Source organism: Empidonax traillii, unplaced genomic scaffold (assembly GCF_003031625.1).
Source record: "Empidonax traillii isolate 1590-97213 ecotype Southwest subspecies unplaced genomic scaffold, ASM303162v1 scaffold83:size2986645, whole genome shotgun sequence".
Classification (NCBI taxonomy): Eukaryota; Metazoa; Chordata; class Aves; order Passeriformes; family Tyrannidae; genus Empidonax; species Empidonax traillii.
Genome location: NW_020955276.1, coordinates 1315492 through 1343435, shown reverse-complemented (window position 1 = coordinate 1343435; position 27944 = coordinate 1315492). Strand labels below are relative to the sequence as shown.

At 35.6% G+C, this 27944-nt stretch overlaps 1 protein-coding gene across 50 annotated transcripts in view; it reads left to right on the top strand.

The window, feature by feature from the left end:
* PTPRD (protein tyrosine phosphatase, receptor type D) overlaps positions 1 to 27944 on the top strand; it is a 1139994-nt gene that overhangs the window by 1056964 nt on the left and 55086 nt on the right. For 23 of the 50 annotated variants that reach the window (XM_027881066.1, XM_027881067.1, XM_027881087.1 and 20 more), the window contains 4 exons: positions 3666 to 3680; positions 6552 to 6664; positions 14558 to 14677; positions 16736 to 16833. In XM_027881066.1, coding sequence (XP_027736867.1) covers positions 3666 to 3680; positions 6552 to 6664; positions 14558 to 14677; positions 16736 to 16833 — 346 coding nt within the window. The remainder of the gene's footprint in view (positions 1 to 3665; positions 3681 to 6551; positions 6665 to 14557; positions 14678 to 16735; positions 16834 to 27944) is intronic. The other 27 variants (XM_027881099.1, XM_027881098.1, XM_027881095.1 and 24 more) reach the window with 5 other exon arrangements.

The following is a 27944-nucleotide window of genomic DNA, read 5'->3' as shown; positions in this document are numbered from 1 at the left end:
GTAAAAAAGAAGTATATAATTGGATTTGTTTTTCAGGAGTACTCAACTGGATGCAAGCTAACTGCTAGATTTTGATAGACTTACTGACTGTAGAAAAGCAACAACTAGACAAGAAAGTAGGGATATTTAGCATACTATTTTGAGAAAGCAGTGAAATTTAATTTCTGAGTTAAATGGATTTACTGTGGCTACAGGAGTTTGATTGAAAAAATAAGAAAAAGAAAAAACAGTAAAACAAGAAATTTTCATGGATACAGGAAATTTTACAGTATATTTGAAGAATACAATGGGATATAAGTGCAAAAAGTATGGTAATGAGGAAAAACAAAGGATAGAGGGCATCGGTCTAATAATACATGAACAAACATGCAAAAAATATCAAAAAGAGGATGTCGTTGAAGGATGTGCAGTGCAAAGAGGACAACCAAGAAATGACCGTGTCTTTTGAAGTGCAAGTGGTAGTAATTCAAATAAAGGTCAACTATGCTTAATTCACTTTGTCCGTAGAAACCTTTATGAACAGACTTGGACCACTAAGCTCATGATTAATAATACTACTTTTATATTTTAATTTCTATCGTAGAGAAAGAATGACTTTCTAAAAGAATCACTTTAGGTGGAGAGGTCTTGCCCCTCTTAAAAACAGACACTGTCAGAAGTAGTGTGGATGAGTTGTGTTGGTTGGTTTGAAGCATATATAACAATCCCAAAGACAAGCAGTGCATGTTTGACCTCATTATTTGTTGGTAACTTGTATCAAGGTTATTGCCTCTTCATTTAGTCCTATAATCTAAAAGCAGAGATATTTCATAGAAATTTTTTTTTGATCATATATTAGAATATAGACAAAAGGTCCTTGCAGCTCAGTAAGTAACAGTAATACTGAAGAGTACCTTTTCTTGTCGACAGATATACTAGCAATATAGTACTCAACAACGATGAGGCCAAGTAATGTACTGTGTGCAGAAGAGCTCACAGTTTTACAGAACCAAAGTGTCACAGCTCTGGAGTTTGCCTCATCTCAGCCCTGCTCAGAGCATGGCCAGCTACAGCAGCTTGCCCAGAGGGATGTCCAAGCAAGATTTAATATAGCTAAGAATGGAAACTCAACAGCCTTTCTGGACAACTTGTTCTGTGTTCCAGGATCCTCACAGTAAAAATTATTTTTTTCCTGATTACAGTTGAATATGTCTTGGCAAATGGAACTGACTTGGCCAGTAACTAGTTCAGTGTTCTCTGTCCTCGCAGCAGTGAAACCATGAAACCACCATGCAGTCATAGTGAAAGGAGACACTTATTCTGGAGCAGATCTTTCAATCTATTGGACTTAAATTTAAATAATAAAATTAAGAGGTCCAAGTAAATTAACTAAATCTCATTTCCTTTTCAGTTATTTTCCTTTGCTCATTCAAACTTGAAGTACATTATACATCATAGTAAGATTTATATCCGAAATCTCAAATAAAGGCAAATACCTTCTTAGCTAGAGAGAGGGTGCATACCCTGAAAGAGATGCCTAAGCACTATGATGGCTGTTTGAGTAACAGTTTATATTTCAAGTTGATTTTGATAAAACAGCAACCTACAGTTCAGGCAAATCTACAGTGAATCCTTTCAACTCACTTTTAGGTATGTGATACATATTCAATCACATAAGATTTGGGTAATTAGGAAACCAGTCAGTGAATGTTAAGGAGCTCTATAGAGTGTTCAGTGTATCTCAGAAATGGACAAAATAGAAAGAAGAGTGCCTGTCCCTATGAAGAATCCTGTCATCTGTGTTTTTTGGGTTTGGGAATTTATTTCTTGAACCATGTGAATTTATGTTTTTAAGAAATTACAGATTCTCTAATTTCAGTCTTCCACTGATGGAGCAAAAAATGTTCCTCATTCTAGATCTTTTCTTTTGTGAGGAAGAGAAGTTAAAGTCATCTTGACAGACTCTGTATTGTTGCTTTTATAAAGTGCAGCTTTCTGATTTGGTTCAGAAGCCTGGAGCCTAAGCTTGAATCTTTTGAACATAGTGAACTTTGCCACTCTGAATCATAGTGTCATAGAATCATAGAATAAGTGGGGTTGGAAGGGACCTTTAAGGGCTATCTAGTCCAACACCCTGCAATGAGCATCTTCAGCTAGGTCAGGTTGCTCAGAGCCCTGTCCATAGGCCTTGAATATATCCAGGGATTAGGTATATGCCACCTCTTTAGGCAATCTGTACCTGTATTTCACCATCCCTATCAAAAAATTTCTTCCTACTAGCTAATTGGAATCTACCCTCTTTCAGTTTAAAACCATTACCCCTTGTCTTATCATTACTCCTACATAGGCTGTCCCCATCTTCTTATGAGCACCCTTTAAGTACTGGAAGGCTACAGTTAAGTCTCCCCAAAGCCTTCTCTTCTCCAGGCTCAACAATGCCAATTTTCTCAGCCTTTCCTCATAGAGAAGTGTTCCATTCCTCTGACAAGTTTTGTGGCCCTTCTCTGGACACACTCCAACAGGTACATGCCTTTCTGGTACTGATGACCCTAAAGCTGGATGCAGCACTTCAGGGGGGTCTCACAAATGTAGAGGGGCAGAATCATATCCCTTGACCTGCTGGTCACCTGCTGAATCTTGAGCTGTTTGACTTAGAAGCTAAACATGCTTTCTGACAGAAAAAAAAAAACAAAACAAACAAACACAGATACTTAAAAAAAACCCACAGAAATGAAAATCAAGGAATCCTAAATGATGATGAAGAATTCTAAAGATTTTTTCATTACATGTGTAATCTGGTCATTGCAGACTACAAGCTATGAAAAGTTTGTAGAACCCCTGTTTATTATAATCAACACACAGAAAGATAAACACTAAATTTACAGTGTGTGTGTATAGTAGAACATTTTTGTGGGAGATAAATTATTTTCCCTGTTCACCTGATCTAGATCATAGATCACTACAGATCTGTGCAGATTGCTGTAGATTTCTAGTAGGTGACATTCTTTCTAAATCTAAAAAAGTGTGTAATACTTCACTAGAAAAAAATTTACGGTTTCCTTACTTTCCAGGGTACTGTCAAAAATTTCTTGTTATTTTATTACTTGGTTTTGTAAAATAATTTTAAAAGTCCTCATTTCTTTTTATTCTTTTTAAAATTTAGTACAATTCTTTTGTATCTCATGTATTTAACGTTGTTCTTCACTTGCTTTTCTCTCCCTTTTCTTCCCCCTTTCTCTCCTTCCCATTCTACTCTGCCCTCCACTTTCATTTTTCCTCTCCTACCTCCTCTCATCTCTCCTCTCTCTAGAATTTAAGAGGAAACTACATCTTAGTGAGATGTAATTTTTCAGTGTAATGTTAACATTACTTTGATGGGTCAAATTAGAGACCCATTCTCTATTATCTAATTGACTAAAATTTGAAGTCTCATTACTTTACAAATAGTATCCAAGAGAGCTGTATTTTTCAGCAGAAGATTCACTTTGGACATGACCTTGTGTCCTCTATTAATTCTGTGATTCCCAAGCATTAAATATTTTGTTGAGCTGTCATTTCTTAATTTTGTTTAGTTATATATCTTTAAGTCAACATTTCTTATATCTCCTGTTTCCATTCTTATCCTCTGTGCTGCTGATCAACTAACATTTCACCTTTTCTCCCCTCTTTGCTGCATTAAAATGGAGCAGTAAACCTGACAGGTGAGAAGCAAAAAGTAATCACTCTTCATTTATTACAGAAAAGGAGAAAAAAAAAAGAGAAAAAGAAAGTTATCATGATAATGATCTAAGACAAAGCATCTGTCAATCTTAAGTGAATGTAGACAGTAATCTGTCAAAATGAAGACTATGTAAGACTTGCTGTGTTATTTACAGCACTGAAAATTAGTGTAATGCAGTGAAGTTTCACTGCTCTTTTTCTTGTGTCTCCATGTAGTACATTTTCAAGAGATAGCAGAGCTATACAATGTTTATATGGTTTTATTTGCATTTTCATGAAGGTGAATGAGTGTTTTTTTTGCTATAACCAAAGTTCTTTAAGGAATGCATTGTTCTGATTGAAGTGTTAGCCTCTCTGAATCTCTGTAATGCTCCACCCCCATGGACTCAGTGCTGACTTACAGTTCTACAAGTGAAAATGATACAGCGATCTCTTGTCCTCTGTGGATTTTTTTCCCCATCTATCTCAAAATCATTGCGTAATCTGAAGGAATTATGATGACTTTATAGGCTGGAAACATAAAAAAACCACCAACATGCAGAATGATCCTGAGAATAATACAAATAGCAAACTGTTCTATTATCCTAGAAGTATTCAAAATATTCAGATACATGATTAGAAGAGATTTTAGTGCTTTTAGTAGATTAATGTGTAATTTTGTTTCCCAGTACTGACTTGCAATTGGAAAAAAGTTAAATGAATCATAGAATCATAGAATAGATTGGGTTGGAAAAGACCTCCAAGATCATCAAGTCCAACCCCTGATCCAACTCCAATTACTATATCATGGCACTAAGGGTTACATCCCATCTCTTTTTAAAAACCTCCAGGGATGGTGAATCCACCACCTCTCTGGGTAGGCCGTTCCAATGCCCGATTACCCTCTCTGTAAAGAATTTCTTCCTAACATCTAACCTAAACCTCCCCTGGCAGAGCTTGAGCCCATGTCCCCTTGTCCTATTGTTGGTTGCCTGGGAGAAGAGACCAACCCCCACCTGACTATAACCTCCCTTCAGGTAGTTGAAGAGAGTGATTGGGTCACCTCTAAGCCTTCTCTTCTCCAGACTAAGCTTGTCTCTGGACAGTTTGAAGGACTTAAAGAGACTTAAAACTCCTAGACATAAGGAGAAGGAAATATAGATTAAAGGCTTCTTGAAAGTTACATCACACATCTTTACTTAAGAAGAAAGGGCACTAAGGCGTTGTGCTACAATGGTAGGAGTTGGGAATAGCCAAAATCAAAAGAAAGGAATTTCAAATGAGTTTATCCATAATATTTCGTCTTAAAAAAGACAAAAACCAGAAGAATCAGATGTAAATTTTTATCACTTCACTACAGAGAGATTAATACATGTGTTAGGTATTTACCAGAGAACAGATGGAGTGTTTTTGCAGTAAAAAACCTTTTACTTTTTTCAATAAAACCATAGGACTACTGACTTTCAAAGAATACATGCAACAGTGTTGCTGTTTGACTCATTTGCATAGCCTTTGAAATCTTGTATGTTACCAGATGTTCATGATTTCAAGAACAGCAAGAAATCAACTGGAATAACAGCAGATTTAGCATTGTATCATTGTGAGTCGAATAGGAAAAAAATAAAAGAATAGTTTTATGTTAAAGTAAACATTAGGTACCTGGAAAAGATTTTGCTATCATTAACCTTAAAATAACCTCAGCTCTCTTTTCACAAAGTATCTCTTCCTCTGTTTGCTTCTTCTGATAGAGTATCAGCCAGGTTGTGTTTTCATTCAGGAGTCCACATAGGACTAGTGAAAAAGGATTCCACTTTCTGTGTAAAAATGCAGAGTGGTAGATGTTCTTCATGTAATGTAGTTCTCCATGTCTCCTTCAGAAAAATTATACAGACAAATAATAGCACTCCATTTTACCAGAAAATTCAGAGTCAGAACACATGTGGACTCTGCTTCTCTCTAGAGACAGGAAAACATACACAAACTTGCTTGCTTGCTTGCTTCCTTCCTTCCCCGCTCCCTTTCTCCCTCCCTCCCTTCCTCCCTCCCTTCCTTCCTTCCACCCCTTCCTTCCTTCCTTCTTCCCTTTGCTCCCTCCTTCCTTCCCCCCTCCCTCCTTTCTTCCCTTCCTCCCTCTTTCCCCCCTCCCTCCCTCCCACCCTCTTTCCCTCTCTCCTTCTCTCCTTTCTTTCCCATCTTGTTTTGGACAGATTGACATGAGTACTATAATTGCAGTGAAACTCTCAGTTTAATTAGAAATACTCATACAGAATCTGAGCTGTGAATATATGTAAGTGAGGTAAGACAAATGAAGATTGTGTAGTTCAGCTCTTATAGAGATGAGAGTAGATTGTTGATTCCTAGAAAGTGAAAAGAATAGGTGTCTTCTGGGATAGGTGTCTTCTCTACTGTTCTTTCTCATATTAAAAATACTTTTAAAATACAAGTTATTTTCAATAAATGTGTATAAAATATTAAATATTTAATGATAATAACTTGGGGTAATAATTTCTAGTTTCAAGAGTTGGCTACTTTTTAATAAAAGTATAGCTAGATAGCTTTTAAAATACTGTGAATTTTTATAAGTTTATGTTATAAAAGTAAGTAACCGGTGACCAGAAGGATATAGTGGAGGATCAGTCCAAGGCAAAATGCATTTATTTTCTCTCTTGCATTAATATATTTAGATTCATTTTGCCATTGCAAATTGTAGATGCCCTACCCACAATGCATAATTGTTTTGCCTTTCCATTGGATCAAATAACCTTTCAGAAACAAACATCTTACCTTCAGAAAACGAGGATTAAATGCTCAGGCGCCTTTGTCAAGCTAACATGTCTATCTTCTGTTTGTGTGTATTCACCTTCTCCATGCAGGAAGAGGGCTGAATCTGATTCTAGAAAGAGCAGCATACCCAACAGCAAGGAGGTCCCTTCTCACCATCCCACAGATCCAGTGGAGCTGCGACGCCTTAACTTTCAAACTCCAGGTAAGAGTCAATAACTTACAGAAAGTTCTGTAATCACAGGCTGATTACTGGTGCTGTTACAGAGAAGAAAGATTCATTGTTTATAAAAATATGTTTGATCACTTATGAGGTTTTGCACAGTATATTTCTTTGTTGGCGTTCAAAATAATTCTTTAATTTCTTTATTTAAAGAAAAATCCTGCATGAAGCAAACTTGAATTCATGTAAAAAAGAGCCCAAAGACACACATGCTGTGTGGATGTGTTTTATGTGCTGTAATTCCAAGTTAAACCTAACAATGCTAGAAAATGTTATTGGGACATGTATATCCCTCTATTTATTAACAATACAGCAACTTCTTGTTAATAAGCTTCTTTCTTATCTACTACATAATTGGGTAATCTGTTAACATCCTTGTCAGTTTCACTGAATTGCAAATTTACAGCACAGAAAGGAAATACTAACTAGATAAATGGTCTTGTCTTTGAAGATAAGGCCATGCATTGTGGTTAAGGGAGTACATTAACATCACTAGTTCTGAGATTAAAAGCAACACACAGCCAAATATTTTATTAAATGATTTTTTTAAATGAAACACTGTTTTCTTAAAGCTGTCAAGACAGTCAAGAAACACCGGGAGATAAATACTTAGTATTGAATTTTACCACATTTTAGGAGTCAGCTTTTACCTAAATTGGCTTTATTTTGATCGTGTTATATTCCAGTAGACGTGTTGTCTGTTACAGTGTGTTTGCACACAGTCCAAGTCTAATGCTAATTGTGTACAGAATCTTCATGAGCTTTGTGTTTGTCAAACTTCTCTACATTAATAACAAAAAATAAAAGCTCATAAAAGTAGGAAATTAAGGACTTGAAATGCTGAGAGATTAGCCTCAGAACTTGACACACTAAAGGGTTAAGTGAACTTGCAGATCTCATTTCCAGTCTTCTAAACAGTGATTATATTAAGATAATATTGACCCAGCAGGAGTGGATTTGCAGAGTAGTGAATGTGGGCTAAAGACCCACACTGCATGCACATGGCACTAGTAGAAAGGGAAGAGTCTCGAGGCCTGAGTTTTACCCCAGCCTTGTTTTTCTTTAATCTGTTCCAGTACACTGAATGCTCTTAGCATCTGGTGCAAATTAGGGGTGTTTCAGGAACACATCTTCTAATTCAGTTTCATTTCAGTGTAGGAATCTTGTTGACATGCTCTGGGACCTCTATTAAATGAACTTAAGTGCAGTAAGTGGAAATGATTGAAAGTTTTTATTCACAATTGTCCTTCTGAGACTGCAATCTGAATGTAGGCTTACTGTTCCTGGGTAAAGTTTTTGTTGTTCAGGAATTTCATGAAAATTTTAAAGGTTTTTACAGCAATAAAGTATAGAAGTATACGTACAAATCTTTGAAACATGAGAAGAAAAAATATGCGTACTAAAGTCTGGCTAATGCCTAAAACAAGTCATTATTTGTGTACAGTTATATACTCAGTGGATGGCTTAATAGAATCAGAAAATCATTTTGTTTGGAAAAGATCTATAAGATTAAGGAGTCCAACCATTAACCAAGCACCTCTATGTTCAACAAGAAACCATGACCCAAAGTGCCACATCCACATATTTTTTTGAACACCCCAGGGCCAGTCATTTCACCAGTTTCCTGGGCAGCCTGTTTTAACACCTGACCACCCTTTCAGTGAAGAAGTGTTTCCTAATATTCAATCTGAACCTACGCAACAAACTTAAGGCCATTTTCTCTTCCCTTATCACTTGTCACCTGGAAGAAGAGATTGACCCCCAACTTGTTATAACCTCCATTCAGAAGTTGAGAGAGCTATAAGGTCTCCCCTCAGCCTCCTTTTCTCCAGGCTAAATAACCCCAGCTCCCTAAGATGCTTCTCATAAGACTTTTGGTCCAGACCCTTCACCAGCTTTGTCACCCTTTCCTAGACACACTCCAGCACTTCAATGTCTTTCTTGTTGTGAGGTGTTGCTCAGCTGGACACAGTACTCAAGGTGTGGCCTCACCAGTGCTAAGTATGGGGGGACAATCACTGCACCAGTCCTGCTGACCACACCACTCCTGATAAAGTCCAGGATGTCAGGATGGTCTGCTTGTTGACCTTCCCCAGCACCAAGGTCAGACTGACAGGCCTGTAGTTCCCCAGATCCTCCTTCCCACCCTTCTTGTATATGGACATCCCATTTGGAAACCTTTAGTCGTCTGGAACATCCCCAATCAGACAGGACTGCTTGTACATGAAGGAAGAAGGCTCAGTGAATACTTCGGTCAAATCCGTTGGTACCCTTGGGTGTATCCTATCCAGTCCCCCACAGCTGTGTGTGTCTAAGTGGAGTTGCAGGTCTCTGACCAATTTCTCCTAGATAATGGGGTCTTAATTCTGCTCCCCATCCCTGTCTCCCAGCTCAGGGGGCTGTGTACCTGCAGAATAATTGGTGTGGTTAATAAAGACTGAGGCAAAGAAAGCATTAATTACCTCAGCCTTTTCCTCATCTTTGACACTATGTTTCCCTCTGCATCCAATAAAGAATAGAATAATATCTAGGTATATAAGCATAACTTTCTGCTCTCTGTTTATTTACATGTATAGTCTTACCTATCTCTTTAATATTCATAATCATTAAAATAAAATGTGGGCAAAAAAACCCCTGCTGCCGAGTGCTAACAATTTAATATATAAAATTATTTATTGTAATTAATTCTAAATTTACACTTAGGATGTAAATTTATTAAGAAATGGCAGAATTTGTGGCACTCATAAACACTGTAATTCCACCTCATTGATCTGAAAAGAACTGGAGAGGATTGAAAGCATACTTTTCCTTGCAGGGCTATACTTCATCTAGGAAGTTCGCAGTTTTTTGTGAGGCTAGTTGAGCAGAACATTTGCAATCCATTTCTACTATAAACTCTTATTTTTTCCTGTAAACCTTTTCATGGAATGGAGAACTACAGTTATTATTAAAAATACAGTACAGACACCGAATTATGATTTTTTTACCTACTGTTGTACTACCTAAGAACCCAAGGCGCAGGACAGGCCATTATATTACTCAGTACACAACCAAATATCAAGGAGAAATTTCTTACACCAGTAGATTTGTTTTGCTCTGTAACACTTGCTAATTAACATGTTCTTAGTATGTAAACTTAGTCACAGTGAAGTTAAGGTACAATTCTTGTGCTAGTAAAAGCAGAACATCACTTAACTCACATTGACTTCAATTAAGGCTACCATTTAATTAAAATGTGGGTAAATTTAACTTAGATATTTGAATCCTACCGGAATGTTTTTCCAACTTTAACCAGCAACACACCATCAAATAACATGCAATAAAAAACTTTCAAGACCAACACAGGGAAACTGCAGAAAGGCTGCATGTTCAGGATATCAGTTTTGTTATATTTGTTGTTTTTTCACATTCAGGTGTGTGGGGTTTTTTTCTATTATGTAGCAGAAATAGATAGTGGGATACTTCAAAAGTAGGCAACTGAGCAAAGAGATTGGAGCTGATGTAGTTATGTGTTGGATTCCTTTTACCAAGACATGTCCAGTCACCCACATACAATGGCCTTATCTATTGTATAAGATGTTACCATTTCTCAATGTTGCCTATAGATAAAATAAGTGACAGAGTAGTGAATGTGCTTTAAAAACCAGTGTATACAAAGTCAGTAAAAAAGCATCAGGATAGATGATTTGACATACTTATTATTATAGTGGTTTATTTCTTTGGATTATGAAAGCATCTGCAGTTTACTTGGAGCTTTCCAGGGAGACTGGTTGCTTCCAGTGGAAGGGGAAAAAAAGTTTATAATCAACTCACAAAATACAGCAGCATTAAAGAAAATTTTAAATTACACTGGCATATGTAAACTGCCAGTTTTCACTGGGAGAGGTGAATGAGTCATTCCTATAAAATTCTGGATTGTCATAAACTTTAGTGCTTTGAAAGATTTCTAAACAACCTCTTTCCAAAAATACTGTCAATCATTTATTTTCTGTAAAAAAAGGTCTGATCAGATATAGCTATCAAAAAAATTTGAAAGTGAAACCCCTGGGCATAATTTGAATTTCTAACCACATGTATAAATTACTCCCAGTACAGGTGATTAGGTATAAATTTTTGGAAAAAAAAAAAAAAAAGTGAGAAAGCAATATTTTATCTATGATGATATGCACCATTATGTTTACTTCTCATAAAATTGTCAATTCAGCATGATGATGTCGCAAAATTGCACAGTAAAAACTACCAGCACAGCGAATGTCTTCCTTTCCTTTCACTTTTTATTGTCCTGTCAATACAGAACTATGTCCTTCACTAATCTAGAACTTACCTAAAGAGTTTCCTACCTTACCTCGTCCAGGAAGGATCAAATTCATATCTGGCTTCCCTCCTCGCTGGATGGAGTAACATTTGGAATAGCCCACAGTTCTATATCTAAGAGCAAGATCCCATGTCCATATGTGTTATCCAAAAATGTGTATGTGTTAGATAAGCCCATATGCCAGTGAGTGGGTCACAGCTGTGCCAAGTTCTCTTTGAGTAAACACGAAAATACCCAGTCTCTCAGTAGGATTTCATTTTTAAGTCTGTTATTCTTCCATAACTGGAGTAGCTGAGGAAAATTCCATCACGTTCTTACCATTCTACAAGTTTCCTATTAAAATCATTAACCTGTGCACAAATTTTAGAAGTCTCTGTGCTACATGGGAGAGTAAAGGTAAGCAAGGGGTAGTAATTAAACCCTCACAAAAGGTTTCATCAAATAAAGGAGCCCAGTTTTGCAGAGGAAAATTAACCGAAATTGAGTGGTTTGAGTGGGTTCTGAGAGACCCAAGGCTCAGGCAAAGACTTCAATCTGCCAATCAACCAGAGAACTAAATTGAGTCATGCTTCAAAAGTGACTAGGTTTTTTTTATCCTCATTTAACTATAAAATGTGTCACACTTATAAGTAATTTGTGTAATTGGGTACCAATTAAACAATTATCTCATTATATCTTATGAACTAATAAGAAGCTTTGAAACACAAGAAAAAATAAATAGAATTATTACAACTCTAAGTTAAAGACTGGGTTTTTTAATTAGATAAGTGCTCACTAAACAGTTATTCCCTGAGTTGCTAAGGAAGTTCCATGAACTTATTTCCAAGATAAAGCAGAAAAAGTGTAAAGCATGCCCGGAATAAAGGGGTACAAATAACAGAAGGTGGAAAAATTGATGTTTGGATTTAGTCACCTGCTTTGCAAATAGCAGGAAATTTCTTCTTGTAGTTTATCCACGTGATATCTGTTTATGAGAATGATGACAATGCTTAAGGAAATAGTTCCTTTGTCTCCATGACAAAACAAGACAGGAAATGCTTTCTTATAGTGAACAGTTGTACATATGGCTTGTCATATGAACTTGTCCACATGGAGGATTTAGGCACCTTAAAGAGGCATAGGCTTCATGTGGAAATGGCACTTCTCTGATATCCCACTTCATTGCTTTCAAACCTAGAGGCAACTAAAATCTGCTTAGCTAGGAGATGAAGTTGAAAATTCTCCTCACAAGAGTAATACATTTTTCTTTCCTGGATTTTACAGCCCATAGTTTTGCAACGTATTATTGAATTTACAATTTTAGATCAGGATCTGAAAACTAGATTTCTTCTTTTCTCAGTGTAGGTGACTTTTATACCTCACTCAGAGCTGGTGCTTCTGCTATGAGCTAAGCTGATCCTAAGGCTGCTTGTTACAGCTTAGTCTTTGATAGAGAAGAGCAGAAACTATTTTCATTCCATAATAATTGATCTAGTTTTGGAGAACATAAAATCTTCTGGAATAAAAGTGACATATTATATATGCGCTGGAAACTCTCTTAGAATAGTTGTTGCAGAATAATGTATATCTCTAGAGTTTGTTTTGTAAATTTATTTTTTTAAGTTCAAGCTCTGACGTAGCTCTGACTTTATGAAAAAGAAATTTGGAAGTAATAATAATTTTTTTTTCATAAATAGTAAAGGCATTCTTTCTAAATTTTCATAGATGCTGAATTTCTACTGAATCAGAGTTATCTTTCATTTTTTCGATTTTCCATGTCTGAATTTTAAGTAGGTATTTCTTTCTGTCTTTTTTATAAGGATTACTATCAGTAAAAATAACCACTGTTACTGATTTCTTCATTTTTCTGTAAAGGGACAGTACCTTAATCACCGTAGATTGGTATGTGGAACGGCATTCTGTGTTGCTAAATAAAAATGAGGATGCAGTAAATCAGTGTACAAAATCACAGACTGTTAACTCAATGTGGACCTAAAATACCACTAATTCCTAAAGAGGTTTCTGTGACAATAATGTATCACATTTTCAGTTTATCTGGATTGTAGTCCATATACTAGCAGCTTTGCTTTGTTTTATTTCTAACTTTATTCTTGTTTATTGTTGGTATGTCAACCTACAGTTGGTAAATAAATGCGTTTTGTAAATGTTTCTAAAAGCCCTTATCATAAAACCCTGACAACAAACAAAATCCTAATTTAATGCACTAGTGGCAAGCCTGAAAACACCCACTTGTTTCAGTGGGATAAAGGAATGTAATTAACAGGTCTAATATCTGTTGATATGCAGATGAATTCTGACCTTGCTCTCTTAGATTTTCCTTTAATTGTGGCACAAATGGTATTTCATGTTCCTTAGTCATGTCTTTACCACAGATTAACCAGAAGCTAATTCTACACTGTAATCAAATATATATATGAAGGGGTTACTACTAAGCTGCATAAGATCAATCACATTTCCCTATCTTCTACCAAATATGGAAGCAGGAGCTTCTAATGGATACAATTTCAGCTGTGTTTTGCATGTGGTGGTTTTGGGGGTTTTCTTTTTGTTTGAGTTTTCAGGTGTTTCTATCTCTTTTTTGAAAAAGAGATATCCTATTTAAAAGAAAATTTGAAAGCATGTTTACAGCATGGTATTTCTTTTGACTTTTTAGCATGTCACAGGATCTGTTGTAATTTAGCTGTATTTTGTCTTTAAGTTTTTGTGTTGTCATAACATATGTTGATTGATGTGGAAGTGTGTCATCAAATAAGTGTATTTTCTTATTTGTAGCCACAAAAATGAGGTTAGCTGTGTTTTGAGTGGGATCTTTGAATCAAGTTCTGCACCTGCTGTTCACATTAAGCTCAATAACAGCCTCATGCTTTTGCATGAAATATGATGAGATCTTAAAATGTTCATTCATATCATATTGTTATGATTCACGGACTGATTACATAACAAAAGTCCTCCAGCAGTTCTTTTAAAAAATAGCTACTTTTATCATCTCGTTTTACGTATTTAAAATATGAAAATATACCAAATGCAATTACTTCATAATTTAACGCAAAATATTATTTGAGGAAAGTTTTCAATATCCAAGAAAGGGTTGATATGCAGTTAAAATTTTTCAGTTTCTGAAGTTGAAAGTAGTTCCTCTTTTTGCCTTAGAAAAGAAAGTTTTATTTCAAATTTCATTTTTGCACAAAGTGTTTAATGTGAAATCTCTCCTTGGGAAGGCCAAGTGAAATACGGAGAAGCACATAAACAAAAATAGTTTAAAAAAAAGTTCAGCATCCTTAAAAAATATTCCTTCACAATAAGCTAATTATTGTGATTTGTGTTCCTGATGCCGGTGATTTAGTCAGGTTCATAATGTGATGAACAACTCTCATACTCATTGGGTTTATGTCCTTTATGTTTACAGTAGGGTAACTGCACCTTTAAACATCTTAGTTCAGTTTCCAGACGCTATTTTGTGCATGTCTGAAGTGCCTGTATGTACAAGGTTGATTGATTATGATGATCTACTGCTGTTACTAATTTGTTTCCCATTTCCGATTGGCTTTTACTTTTTACAGCTTTGAGCAGTAATTCAGTCCCCTACGCCTCCCTGATTGGCTCTGTGTCCTCCCTCTCTAGCCAAACTACCACTCAGTCCTTATATGATAATAACTCTCTCCCACGATTCGCTCGAAAAGGTCTAAACATCTTTGTCTCTATTATTTTCTCTGTTCAAGCACTGTATTAGATGTACATCAGTCCACCTCCATTTCTGGATCAATCTAGAGTTTTCCTGTGCCTTTTCACTCACATACTTTCCATAGGGGTGCTTGATCTGGATCAATTGGTGTAATTATTAGATGACTGTCACCCACATTCGTTTTGAGAGTAGCCAAGTCCTAAATTAAATTTCTAAGAAAATGGGAGACAAGCAGAACTGCATCAAATAAATTAATACTGAGACTAATTTTTAATTGAAATTTATGAGGTACATCACCATTGTATCTGAATATTCAGCTTTGTTAGTTGACTGACAATTTACCTTAATACCTACTTTAAATATGTCTTACCATCACAGACATGCTATGAAGATAATATAAACTACATATATGTATAGGGTCAGAAGAACTAGGGCCATTGGACTAGGGCTGTTGGACACTGTTTTGGACTCTAGTGTGACACCTGAAATGCCAAATGATCAAAAAGAAAACAAGAATTTAAAAACAAAATTAAAGAAAAGAAAAATATGCTAATGTGACTGTGTTGTAACTACATGGTCATTTTCAGCTATGTTTAAAGGAAATGCAAGTCAACTGTCTTAGGCATGCTCTTGAAATTCATGGTGACAAAGCAAACTGCATTATTCAACATGGCTTCCAGCTTGAGCCCCCTTGAGTCATCAGTGTGTTCCCTTTGTAATTTCAAGAGATCCTGGGGTTCACTAGCTTAACTTTTTCTTGCCAGCTCTGATTTCTTCCCTAAGGCATTGAAAACTCACTTTTATTTTAGGTGTGTGATAGTATAAATCACGGAGAGAAGAATGTAAGCATTTTGGAGAAGGGTCATGAAGACTAATAGAGTGAAATATGTTCACAAATTTTTACCTGTCAAAACTTAAGCTGGCAGATGTTCTAGTTGACCCCACATCTTTTCTGTCTTTCTGTTGCCTTGCTGTCCCTGTACACACTTACACACCCATATCTGTCTCCAATTCCCAGCTTTTCTTCTTCTTTTTCATTCAACATTTTCATCAGTGGACAAAGATGTTTACACCTGAAGTAGATTGTAGGTACTCTTAGGGGTTGATAAATGGGGTTTCAGATTAAGCATATTTTAAGGTATTAGTGCAGTCAGTATGTATGTCCAGCCAAACTGTACAACCCCTGCCTCTACAATCTGCTACTTGTGAAAACATTTTTGAAGTTCTAATTGTCTGATGTCCAATGTTGTCCTCAGTGACTGCTGTCTATAAGCACTGGTGCATGTTATTCTAGTCATTCATAGTTGCATGTCAGTCACCTCAAAATTTCTTAAAATATTGAAGTTTTTCTAATTTAGTCAGAATACACAGTCAGTCTTCTAGACCTTGATGCATTATTATTAATCGTCAAGCTCTCCATTTCATTTTTTATACTTGATTTTATAAGTTAGTTTTCTGTTGGTTTGAGATTTCTTTGTTTTTTACCATTTCCTTTGCAGGTTTAGGTGTCTCCGGTTACCCTGGTAACCTTCATTATTCAAGCTTGTTTTTCTTGATTATGCATAAGTCACTTTGTTTTCTGTCAAAACACTGTTCTTTCCCCTTTAGGGCTCTTTCAGTGTCTGTTTCTCAGCTCACATTTTCTTGTCTAATTCAATAGAGTTTCCATTTCATGCAGTGCAGGAGAAGGAGTTTGAAATGACATTAAGAGTCATTACTCAAAGCAGAGGTCGACATCAGGTCTCAGTGTCTCATTTTACCATGCCTAGCTAAACTCATTGACTCATTGACTCATATCACAGTAACTCTTTCCTCTACACTAGGAATGTTAGCTTTGGGAGTATGCTTGGTGACTTCTTTTAATTTGGCTTCAGAGCTCATCTATCCAGAGCATGTCCTGCTTTGAGTAACCAAACTATTTGCCTGCTTCTCTCACATATGACATCTTTACTACTTACACATTTCTAGACATTCTAACTACTACATTTTCTAAATTTTAGAGCAGTGCTGTCACTCTGGTGTACTTTAAATTCTGTTCCTCATTCTTATTCAACAGGTATGGCCAATCATCCCCCAATACCCATCTTGGAACTTGCAGATCACATTGAAAGATTGAAAGCAAATGACAATTTGAAGTTCTCACAGGAGTATGAGGTAATTTTCCCCGTTTTCCTATTATTCAAATTGTTTTAAAGGTCATGTTTGCTATTTCCCAAGACTTTTCTCTGATATGGTGCCACGTTTATATGGTACTAAAAGGATGATAAAAAACTGTGTAAAATGACTACATAGGTGAGGTGGCTCCTTTGCTCATAAAATTCTGTTCTCTTTTTATAAGGATGAATGTCAGGCAGATTCCATGGGCATATAACTTGTAGTGTATGAATGATACAGCACTTACTTATTTTCATACACACAAACACCCATCTTCCATGCAGTTTAAAAATCCTTAGATTATTTCAGAATTTTCCTCTGTAATGTTGACAGGACACATACAGTGCAAGCTCCAAAGAAGGTTCAGTCCACTGCATTAATTTTGCATGGAATGAAAGGATTTGCAAGTGCCTGGTGTCTTTACTAATGAATCAGATTCAAGACATGTACTTTCCATCTGTCAACAATACCACTTTGTTAAATTGTGAATGATGGTCTGTAAGAGCATGAAAGGATTTAACTAGAAGAGAGTAATCATTTACAAGCCACCTTGTCAGTAACCCATGGAGCATAAAAGTATTGGTATAGTGGAGGGTCACAGCCTCTCAGGTCAGTAGTTTGTGGCTTAAGGGACATAGAGAGCTATCCATTATAGTAAATTATAGCTATTTCTTTAATGACAAAATATTGTCTATGTCAAAAAATAAGTGGATAAAGTATGCACTAAACCATTGGTAACAGAGTGTTTGTTTCGATCAGCTGTAGGCGATCCTGTCAGTGATCCAAGGATTAACAGCTTCCAGAGGGATCACTGACACAGTATTTGTTTATAGTCTGTTGTGTCACTAATCCTTTCTTAAAATCCTCCAGCACCTCGTTAGCGTGTTGGAGTAAAAGCTTGTGTTACTCTTATATTTTTAGGGACTGCAGATTTGTGCATTTGAAGGTTCATATGGGCACTGACCATGCAATAAAAAACACTGAAGATGACTTTCACATGTTGGTTTCATAGTAACATGTGACTTCATAGCACAGAAACCAAATATGTTTCCATTATATTTTAAAAGTCTTGACAGAAAATGGTAAAAGTTAATACTAAATAATATGATAAAGAACTACAATTTCTTCTTATTTAATTGAACACACTGTTCAGAAAGACCTTAAGACTGCTCTAAAAAATAATCAGATGTCAAAAGGAAAATATAGAAATTACATATATTGTAACATATAAAGAATCAGAAAGGAAAATTTGTGTAGTAGAATGTTCACCATAAAAAAGATAACGTTTGGTACAAATGTAAAAATAATTTCCTGTTGTACTATAGGCAATTCTATTTACAAGTCAGATAATGTAGTATAATTTCTAGGAAAAGAAACAATTCAGCTTCACCACATCTTGAATGTGATGTGGAGATGACATGGTTCTTTTTACACTGTAATATAACTTAAAAGTTCCCGTGGTTTATATTTTCTATTTATTATTTAAATCATTCAAATAGTTTTGGGAATTTAATTTTAATAATTTATAACCAGCATTATCAAGATACTTTAAATCATTAAATTCTGAATATCTGTCCCTCCAGAAGTTTTTCTGTTCTATGTAAACAGGAGAGCTTTCACTTTCTTCACTTTCTTTTTCTTTATTTTTTTTTTTTTCGTTTTTTTCCTTTTTTTTTTTTTAATCTGGAGCAGAAGGATCAGACATTCTGAATTAAAATATGGGCACCTGTGGGTCAACACCAAGCTTCATTCATATTGTTTTTCCCAAGAGGGTTCAACTTTCTATTTCAGGATATCTTTGAAATCCCAGCTTTAGAGATACCACTTCATTTCCACCTAGTCAAAGATTCATCCATTTTGAAACAGAACTAGTGAAAAGCACTGCTATTTGGTTTCATAGTCTAGCCTAGGCAGTGGACTAAGGCTGCAGTTTGATGATGACTGTAAGTCATCTCCCTGTCTTGGCTGTGCATTCCTGTTGTCTCTCTTGTGCCAGTCTTGGCAGTAGCACATGTGCAGCTGTTCAAGGATTATCTCAGGAAATAGATTCAGCTGAAAACTAATTGTTTTATTTTTCTTTACTGTTTTCAGTTGGATCAGTTCCCTGAACTAGCTCACCACGTCTGCTTGAGCTCTAGTGCCAGCACAAGTGAGCTGGTGGGTACATTTGTGGTCAGAGATTGAGACCTTCTATTTCAGCAGCAGTTCTCACTAACATCCCTAAAAAACAACTATTTGATTGTAAGGTAGAAATAGGTGCAGATGGTAACTGTTCAGTTATTATTGCTTCAGATAACATTTGAACTGATGACACAGGAGGAAAAAGATGTTTTTTTCATCTTCAGAAGGTAAAGGTGTAACATGCAGCAGGAAACTGCTGACCATTATTGATACCAGCAGATACAATTAATTCACATTTAGGGAAGCAAACAGTTTTCATCAATTACCACTGATGATTTTTTTTTGTTTTATATCATGCCCTTTCCTCCCTGGCATTCAAATATTTTATTTTACTTTTTGCTTACATTGCATGGATGAAATTCTTCAAAATTAGACTGATAGTGTGCAACAACTGTTAAGACAACTTTGTGATACCATAAAATAAAATCCTATATTAACAGTTTCCTGATGAACACTGAGTTCTTGCCCTCTTTCAGGAGGTTAGATCCATTTAAAAAGGATATTAATTTTTTAGCATACCGTACTTCGGTTGCCACTTCAAGAGCATTACTTGTTTCACAACTCAAACACATCTTTTCATATTCTAAGCTCCCTTTTCAGCTCTTCAGAAGTATTTAAATACTTGCCTCTCTTCCATCTTTGCTCTTATTCCAGCCACTTATTTTTGATTAGAATTTCTGATCAAAATTTAATTCAATTTTTTTTTTCTCCTTTTGGATAGAGTATCACTTCCTTGCCTATTCCCACTTTCTCTTCAGGCAGACCTGTCTCTTCATAACTACCAAAACAGTGTCCTCTGCTGATTTATACCCTCTGGCACCATCTTCTAATGAAACCCTCTAACTTCCTTGCAGTCCTGTGAAGGTGAAGGATGAGACAGGACAGGATTGCTTTCTTCAGATACTCCCAAACCGAACCCACTGTTCTTCATTCCTCTGACACAAGGCTTCACAAACAGGGTGTTCCTGGTGTGAGATTTTTTGTGTTGTTGGATTTTTTATTCCCTTTTTTTAATTTCTTAGAGTATGTTCCTGTCATGCTATGTGAAATCTAGTTGAGAAAGAATCTGAAATTGCCATTAAAGAAATAAGTCCAAACTACGTTCCTGTGCACTCTGTTTCTGCAAGGAACATCTAGGGTAATGCAGCCAGTTGGGAAACAAGTATTGCAAAAAAGTAAGTAGCAATATGCATGGTATAAACTATATATTCTCCGGAAAAAAAAAAAAAAAAAAAAAAAAAAAAAAAAAAAAAAAAAAAAAAGAGAGAAGGGAAAGAGTAGAATTCCTTCACTGCTATGATCTGGTAAAGGGAGTATTCTCCAGTGTAAAACACCTTCTAGCTATGTAATATTTTTTGAGGTTTGATGTCATCAACTGGACAAGTTTATTTTTCTACACATCTTCAGAAACTATTTCATAGTGTCTCTTCAGGGCATCTCCTATCCCAGCTCTCACAATATATGATGATAACAGTGGAGATTTCTTCCATTATACTTCTCCCACAGCTTCACCTTGAGTACCAGTTTTTATGGGACAACAGGGGCCTGAAAAATTATGACTGCTGCAAGATTTAAATAAACGTACAATTCACCTGTTGGATTAAATGGTTCTGTTACTTCAAAATAATTTTTTCATAATCCATCATTAATTTTTTGTTGGCTTGCAATCCCCAAGCCTAAACAAAATGTTGATTCACTGTGCTAACATGACATACCATTTATGTCACAGAGTTCTTTTGTGTTCTCTAATTTAAAGACAAGGTTGACCCCAGCTGATGATTATGAAGCATTTTGCTGACTTTGGCAATTTCAGTGGGATTTTATGTAATGGAAGGCTCCATATGGACTTAACAGCTGCTGAGCAAAAAGCTGTATTCACAAGAGTCTGACCTTTACATTGTATCTCCTTCTTAACTCAGGCTTCAGAAATTTAAAAACAAGAAGTGGTCATGGAGAGAGACTGAATAAGAACACTAATGTTCTGCCTACTCTATGCCATACACTAAATGTGTTTGTAAAATCACCTCCTTCTGTGAGACAGAACAGAAACTCTAATTCTCCAAAGTAGGTTTCTGAGACTTGTGTAAAATAATTTAACATTTCTTACCGGAGGTCTGTAGTTACAGTTTTACACCTTTAAGAATGTAGATTCAAATTCACACTATTTTTGTGTGAAAACCTGTTGATGCAACACCAAAATTACACTAACTTTCTGTATGTTTTATTTTAGGATTTACTGTGGATGTACGTACATGTGCACTGGTAACAATACAATAAGTTTTACATAATTTAATGTTTTCTCTCAACAGATTTCTTTTGTAAATTAGAGACAGTCTTTTGCTTTAATGCTGACTATTGGAAAACATGTAGCTTTTCAAAGTCAGTTGGTAGGACTTGTGATGAGAAAACAGTTTACTGAATACGGTATATTTCTCTTTTTGTTCCTCAAAGTGCAACAACACAAACACCACATACTAGAACACAGTAAATCTTGTATAGTAGAAGCAAATATAAAACTTACACTTTGAAAGTCCAGGAAGAACAGATAATCCACTGAATGAATTTCTACCAAAGAAACAACTGTACTTATCTGCTATATCATTGTAGATAATAGTGACTCGTGCAAAAATCAATTTTTTTTCTTAGCAAAAATGTGTTTTCTGTTGCTTATCTTTACATTAGTTTCCCCTTTCTAATGTTACAAACATCACTTATTGGTATTCTGTAACTTTACTTTCATAGGATGTGCTCCATTTATTGAGAAACAATTTGTGTAGTCAGTGAACAATGAAAAGTTTTCTTATTAATAGCACAGTGCTGTTGCATTCACCTAGGTTGTTTGGTGCTTAGTTCCACCTATGATATTATCTGGCCAGCAGGATAGTTATGATAGAGAATTTTAAAGACATAAGGCAGGAATCTGAAGTGGTGCTAGGCAAGATTTAGAGTAGTGTTTTATCTCCTTCCTTAATGCTGCTTCATTGGGATAACAGTGTTTACTTATGCTTATATAATTAAAATAATCAAATAGAAGAAAACTGGTGTTACATATTAGGATGCTGTGTTTTGTTCTTACACCTAATGCTATTTTGCCAAGGAATTCCACAGAGACAGTTAGTCAATTAACTATCTTGAATATGCTGTAGCAAGGTGGGGGCTACCCTCTTCTCCCAGGCAACAAACAATAGGACAAGAGGGCATAGCCTCAAACGGTGTCAGGGAAGGTTCAAGCTGGACATAAAAAAGAATTTTTTCATTGAAAGGGTAGTTAAGTGTTGGAACAGGCTGATCAGGGAGTTGGTGGAGACACCATCACTGGAGGTCTTCAGGAAACAACTGTGCATGGCACTCAGTGCTGTGATCCAGTTGATAAGGTCAAAAGTTGTAGTCAATGATCCAGAAGTGTTTTCTAACGTTAGTGATTCTGTGATTCTATTCTGTAATAAATATCGGTTTTATTTTGCTCAGCTGAAGGCAGTGATATGTGTAGGAAGAGAAAAGTAGTCTACTTGTCTTATAACAAGAAAAATTATTCAAGGTTAGACTGTATAGATCCTTATAGGTAAAACTGAATTTTTGGGGGCTTTTTAGAAAGATGAATTTGCAATATTTTTAGAGACTTATGGAGAAAAATGGAGGAATCAATGAAGAATTTCCCTCCTTTACTCTTTCCTTTAGCAAGAAAATGTTGACAGAGCTTAAAAAATAGGTGGAAAATTTAAGGTCCAACCACTGTGTCATATGAGACAATTACAAAGTTTAGTATTTAAGAATTGCTGTATTTCATACACTGTAGTAAAATAACAAGATGCTCTAATCACAAAAAATATTTAAAACTAAGCAAGCTATTTCATTACTCCGGTATTCTTCTGCTTCCAATACTTATTTCCTACCTGAAGGTGAGTGTAATCCGCTGTTTTCAACACAAAATGATTTCCATCACAACTGGTTATGATATCATAGTCAAAGGATTTTAATTGCAGGTGGGGAATAAACAGATTATGTTTAAGACTGGAGGCAAAGAAATACAAACCAATATGATTAATTTTTAAAAACTAGGTTTTCTAAAGCATTTTGTAAAGGATACACAGTCTCTTTCAAAGACGTTTTCAAATAATGCATATTTTCCTCCTCAAGTGTACTTCAGTTATATGCTTATATAAATTGTTTGATTCCATTGGAATCAAATTTTACATTATTACATTTGGTCGCAAGAATATTCACTTTATACTGTACAGGAAATACTTTTATTCTTGAGAGGAGTTTGGCAAAAGCCTTAGTTGTATTTCTAGCTACTCTTGAACAGTTGGGTCATTTTCCTTTGAAAGTTAACAGGAAATATCTTATCTGCATTTTTAACTGTTTTTGCAACCAGGATGCATATTTATATTCGAGTTCAAAGAAGTTTTAGCCGTATAAAATATGTGGGCTTTTCCCCCGTGTTCTTGAAAATTATAGTCTTTGCAGTGTGCTGAGAAAGTCTCTGTCTTGATTAAAAACCATAATTCCAGTTGGCAAGTTGCCATGATCATATATTAATCTAACATTCATGTTTTGGTAATGCAGTATATAAATCTCATTCTATTAGCAAGCTACCTGCATAATACAATAGCACTCTATTATAAATTCATCAGCTGTGGTATGAAATTCTCATCACAACTGCTGACATTGGTAAAAGAGGGTCAAACTTATTTTTATGCATAGTTGAGTACTTTCTCCAGTTGTGCTGTTTGCATTGACATCGTCTCAAGTTTTTCATTCTTCTTTCTCTACTTGGTTTCTCTGTTAAACAGTGGTCTTCGATGATTTAGTTTAAGCTGCAAATACAGGACCTACAGTGCTAGGAAATTCTTTACAGGACATGCTTCCTTCTTCTTCTGGGCTTGTGAAACTTGTGAAGTAACTCACAATCCCTACATTCCACAAAAACTGCTGACTCCTAGTTTGCTGGTATAGTGACCCTTAGTACAGCGCTGTTCAAGAGCAGGCAGATGTGTGCCAGCTTACACCAGAAGTGGTAGCACTTTGTCATACTAATTCCTTCCTCAGTACTGAACCAAGATATGCTCCTGGAACATTCACAGTTACAGCAGGGAACATTTTCTTCTTGTTTAAGTGGTGTAAAGGAAAACTGCACAGTGAGCACTTATACAGTTTATTGGAGAGGGCTTGCTTGAAATTCTTCTGGAAACATATTTTGGTTATCATGATTATTAGTCAATGAACTATTTTATGGATGGTGCATTATGCTAGTAAATATTGCTCCAGTCTTTTCTCACTAACAGATGAGATTTTTTTCAACAGGCAGTCATTTAGAACACAATAGCTGAAAGATTTGTCAAAGCTTGGGAGGAAAATAACAGTATTACAGATATCTTTATTTCTTTTGCACAAAGCACCCATACTTCACAGTTATGCTATGAAGAAATCCAGTTCTTTGTTAATGACAGCTTTATTGAAGGCAAGCTTTCAGAATGAAAATACTAGAAATCCTATTAAAATGCCATCCATTAAACCATTAAAGCACCCATTAAAACTGTTAGTACGGAGTTGTTATTCATGAGTTATTGGTCTTTCACACTTCTGAAATGCATCTGCCAATACCACTCAACTCTTTGTTCCAGTGTGGCTATTAAGTCTGAGGAAATACAGATTAACTTTCTTTTGACAAAAATGGTGCTTTATGGGAGGATAGTAAGGTCGCAGAGTGGTTCAAATTGGTGAGAAGAACAGGCAATACTAAAGTTCAATCCATTTGCCTTCTTTTGATAATTTATGTTAACTATGTCTGCATGTAGACCTAAATATTAATCAATGAGTTGTACCAGCTGGCCATACATCAGGCAAAGTGTAGGTTTGGGATTTTTCTTGATACTGAAGAGTAGTTTTAGATCGCTTAAACATTAAGGAGTGAAAAGTGGAAGAATAATACTGAACAGTTGAAGCTAAGCTTTAAAGGTAAAGTATTCTTAATAATCTATAAATTCACATGAAAAATGGGTATAATGTAGAGCTGAAGGTGTTTCTCAAAATGGACAGGAATGTTAGACCATTATCTTAGGCCATAATCAATGCAATTGCCTAATTTTGTTTGTATATGCAAAACTGCCCCTAAAACTTACTGCTTTCAAGTACCTAAGTACCTGTAATTGCAAATAGATATATTTTTTTATGTGTACATCTTGGTTTAGTTTGTATAAACCCAGAGTTCTGCAGTCCAGGCTCAAAACTAGCAGCATGTTAGCCAGCCGGTATATTTTCCTATCAAATGTAAAGAGAAAGTACATGTGGCATCTTATATTGTGAAGTAATTTCCAGAATATTTTTGGAATGTAGGTAAAAACCTAAAAGATCAGACAGATAGTCTCTTTCAGTTATCTACCTAGAACAATGCAGAGTAGTGTATGTCATTCTGGGTCATTTAGATAGCATGCTGCCTGTATGCCTCTCAAAAAATACTGACTAGGTAGTCACAGATATTATAGATGTGCGTTATTCATGGTCAAATAGTCTATTTTATTTTAAAAGATATTTAGAGTATGATGCAGTAGTATATAGTTGTTATTATCTTGTTTTTATTTTGAAATTACTGTGTTTATGTTCTAAAATATTACTGTAATTCTGAGCTGAATCCACACTGATTACTTTCCACACTGTATTCACTTTCCAAAATTCTGAAAACTTGGCCTGCAAATATTCTGCACAAGTTATCTTACTTACCTCCATTAACTCAAAAAGAGGGGAGTGTTGTGCTGAGAGAAGTAATTGTGCAAATTACATTACTTTCTGAGTTGTATGATGTAGGTGAAATGCTAGTCAGATGATAAAGAGGTATATTACATTTCTTGGGTATGTTATATATGTGTAGGACACTTCTCTTCCCAGCACTGATGCAAATGTTGTCCAAATTCTTTCTCTATACCTTAGATGAGATAAATAGCACTTAGCAGTAAAGACAAAAATACTCAGGTTCTTAAATTTGAAGTACCTGCTTCAAAATTCTACTAACCATCCTTCTCAGAGGATGGGAGAACATTACTGTAATGAAAATAAATTGTAAGAAAATGAAATGAAAACTTTGCAAACTAAAATTTTACCATTTTCTACTGATAAATAAGAATTTCACCTTTTAGTCAGAAAAAGTAGTATTTCTGTTGGAGAAGAGTGAAGCCCTACTGTTGGATCAGATTGCTGTGTTTATACTTAAGCACCTCAAGAGGCAGAATAGTAACTGGGGAATAGTTTCTTGCTCCTTTATAGGAGAACAAAATACAATAGGGCTCAAAAAAAGCAGTCATCCCCAGTTTTGTAAATCTTTTAATTAGCCTAAAGATACTAACTTAATATTACTAATACTATTGACATTTTACGATATGTTAAGCACAGTCACACAAATTTTTCAGATAGGGAACACAAATACTGCTTTTTTAAAAACAAAATCATTTTGGGCGCAAAATTTGTGTAGAAATTTAAAAAATCAGATTCATTCAGAGCTGCATTTAATAACGCCGTTTGGACTGTTAGTACTACACATAGTAGTACAACTCAAATGAATCATATCCAAATCACAAGTAGAATTTTCATGGGCTTCATCAAAGTCCCAAGCAGTTAATTTGTTCCTCGTTCCTCTAAAAAGTCCCATTTCATTTCCTTTTGAAGGAGGAGCTTCCAAACACTCTGCCTCAGATACTGTAGGTAAAGCAGTATGCAAAGGGTGAGCCTGCATGAGCACACTCCTCTGCTCTCCATAGCTAGGTTACACATGGAAACTCAATCAGGCCCAGCTCCAGAGGTCTGTAATGAAAATAAAACTCAGAACAAGTAAGTGCTTACTGTTACAAAATTTAATTGGGTCAGGGTTATTAGGAAAATGTGCATGTTTTCCTAAGGTATTTGTTTTCCTAAACAGAATTTCTGGAATACTCTAAAAGCTCTCTCTGAGGCAACCAGGCAATTTTTTTTTTTAGAATCATCTCAATAAAGAAGCAAAATCATTCTCTAAATATTACATAAATAAGTTGTATAAAATATGTAAATGTGCATGAGAATGAAAGAGTTTTCTGACTGGCCAAATAGTAATTGTTAATCTAAGGGACAAGTCCTAATAGATCACATTAATGAATTTTGCACATGCTCATTTTCAAGTAATACCTACTCTAATAGATTAAAAGTCATATTTCATTTCCATTAACACAAAATGGCCTTGCAGCTGTTGTAACCCTGATAGGAGTCAGGAACAGCAATGGCTTGATGCTGTAGTGGCAGTATGGATCTTCTGAATTGTGCCATGTTGCTGTCTACTCATGGAAAATGAACATTGTGCTGGCAAACTGGCCCATCTAGGCTTATCTGTGTCATCATTTGTTTTATAATTTACAGCAGCCTCACATAGGGAACTGCCAGTTCCTACCAGGATTAAGCAAAGGGCATAAACCTAAAGCCATAATGGCATATACATGATGAAACAATATTAAGGTTACAGAAGGGGAAAGTAAAACAACAGGTGATTATTCATAACTTTGTAGTTAAGAGATGACCTTTCATACAGCCTCTACCATAGCATGCATCAGCAGGTACCATCTGTTATCTATTTTGTATTTACTTAGCTGCATATATTGCTCAACCATAGAGATAAAAGTAGTAGGATCTGGAAAGTTTACCTAGTGGTAAAGGATGAAGGAGTGGGGGGCATGCTTCTGTATCTCCGTCCTGGAACATGAAGAAAACAGCAAATAAACAATCTAAAAACGTATAGTTGTGTTTATTAATAAGAGATCATTAAAGCTTCAAATATGCCTGAATTGATTACTTATTTATTACTCAAAAAAATAAAAAGCAAGCTTCATGTTATCTGTGGATGATATGCAGTTGGTTTTCTGAGCAAGAGTGGTATCATGTGTTGGCCTGGCATCAAAATGAAAGAACAGAAA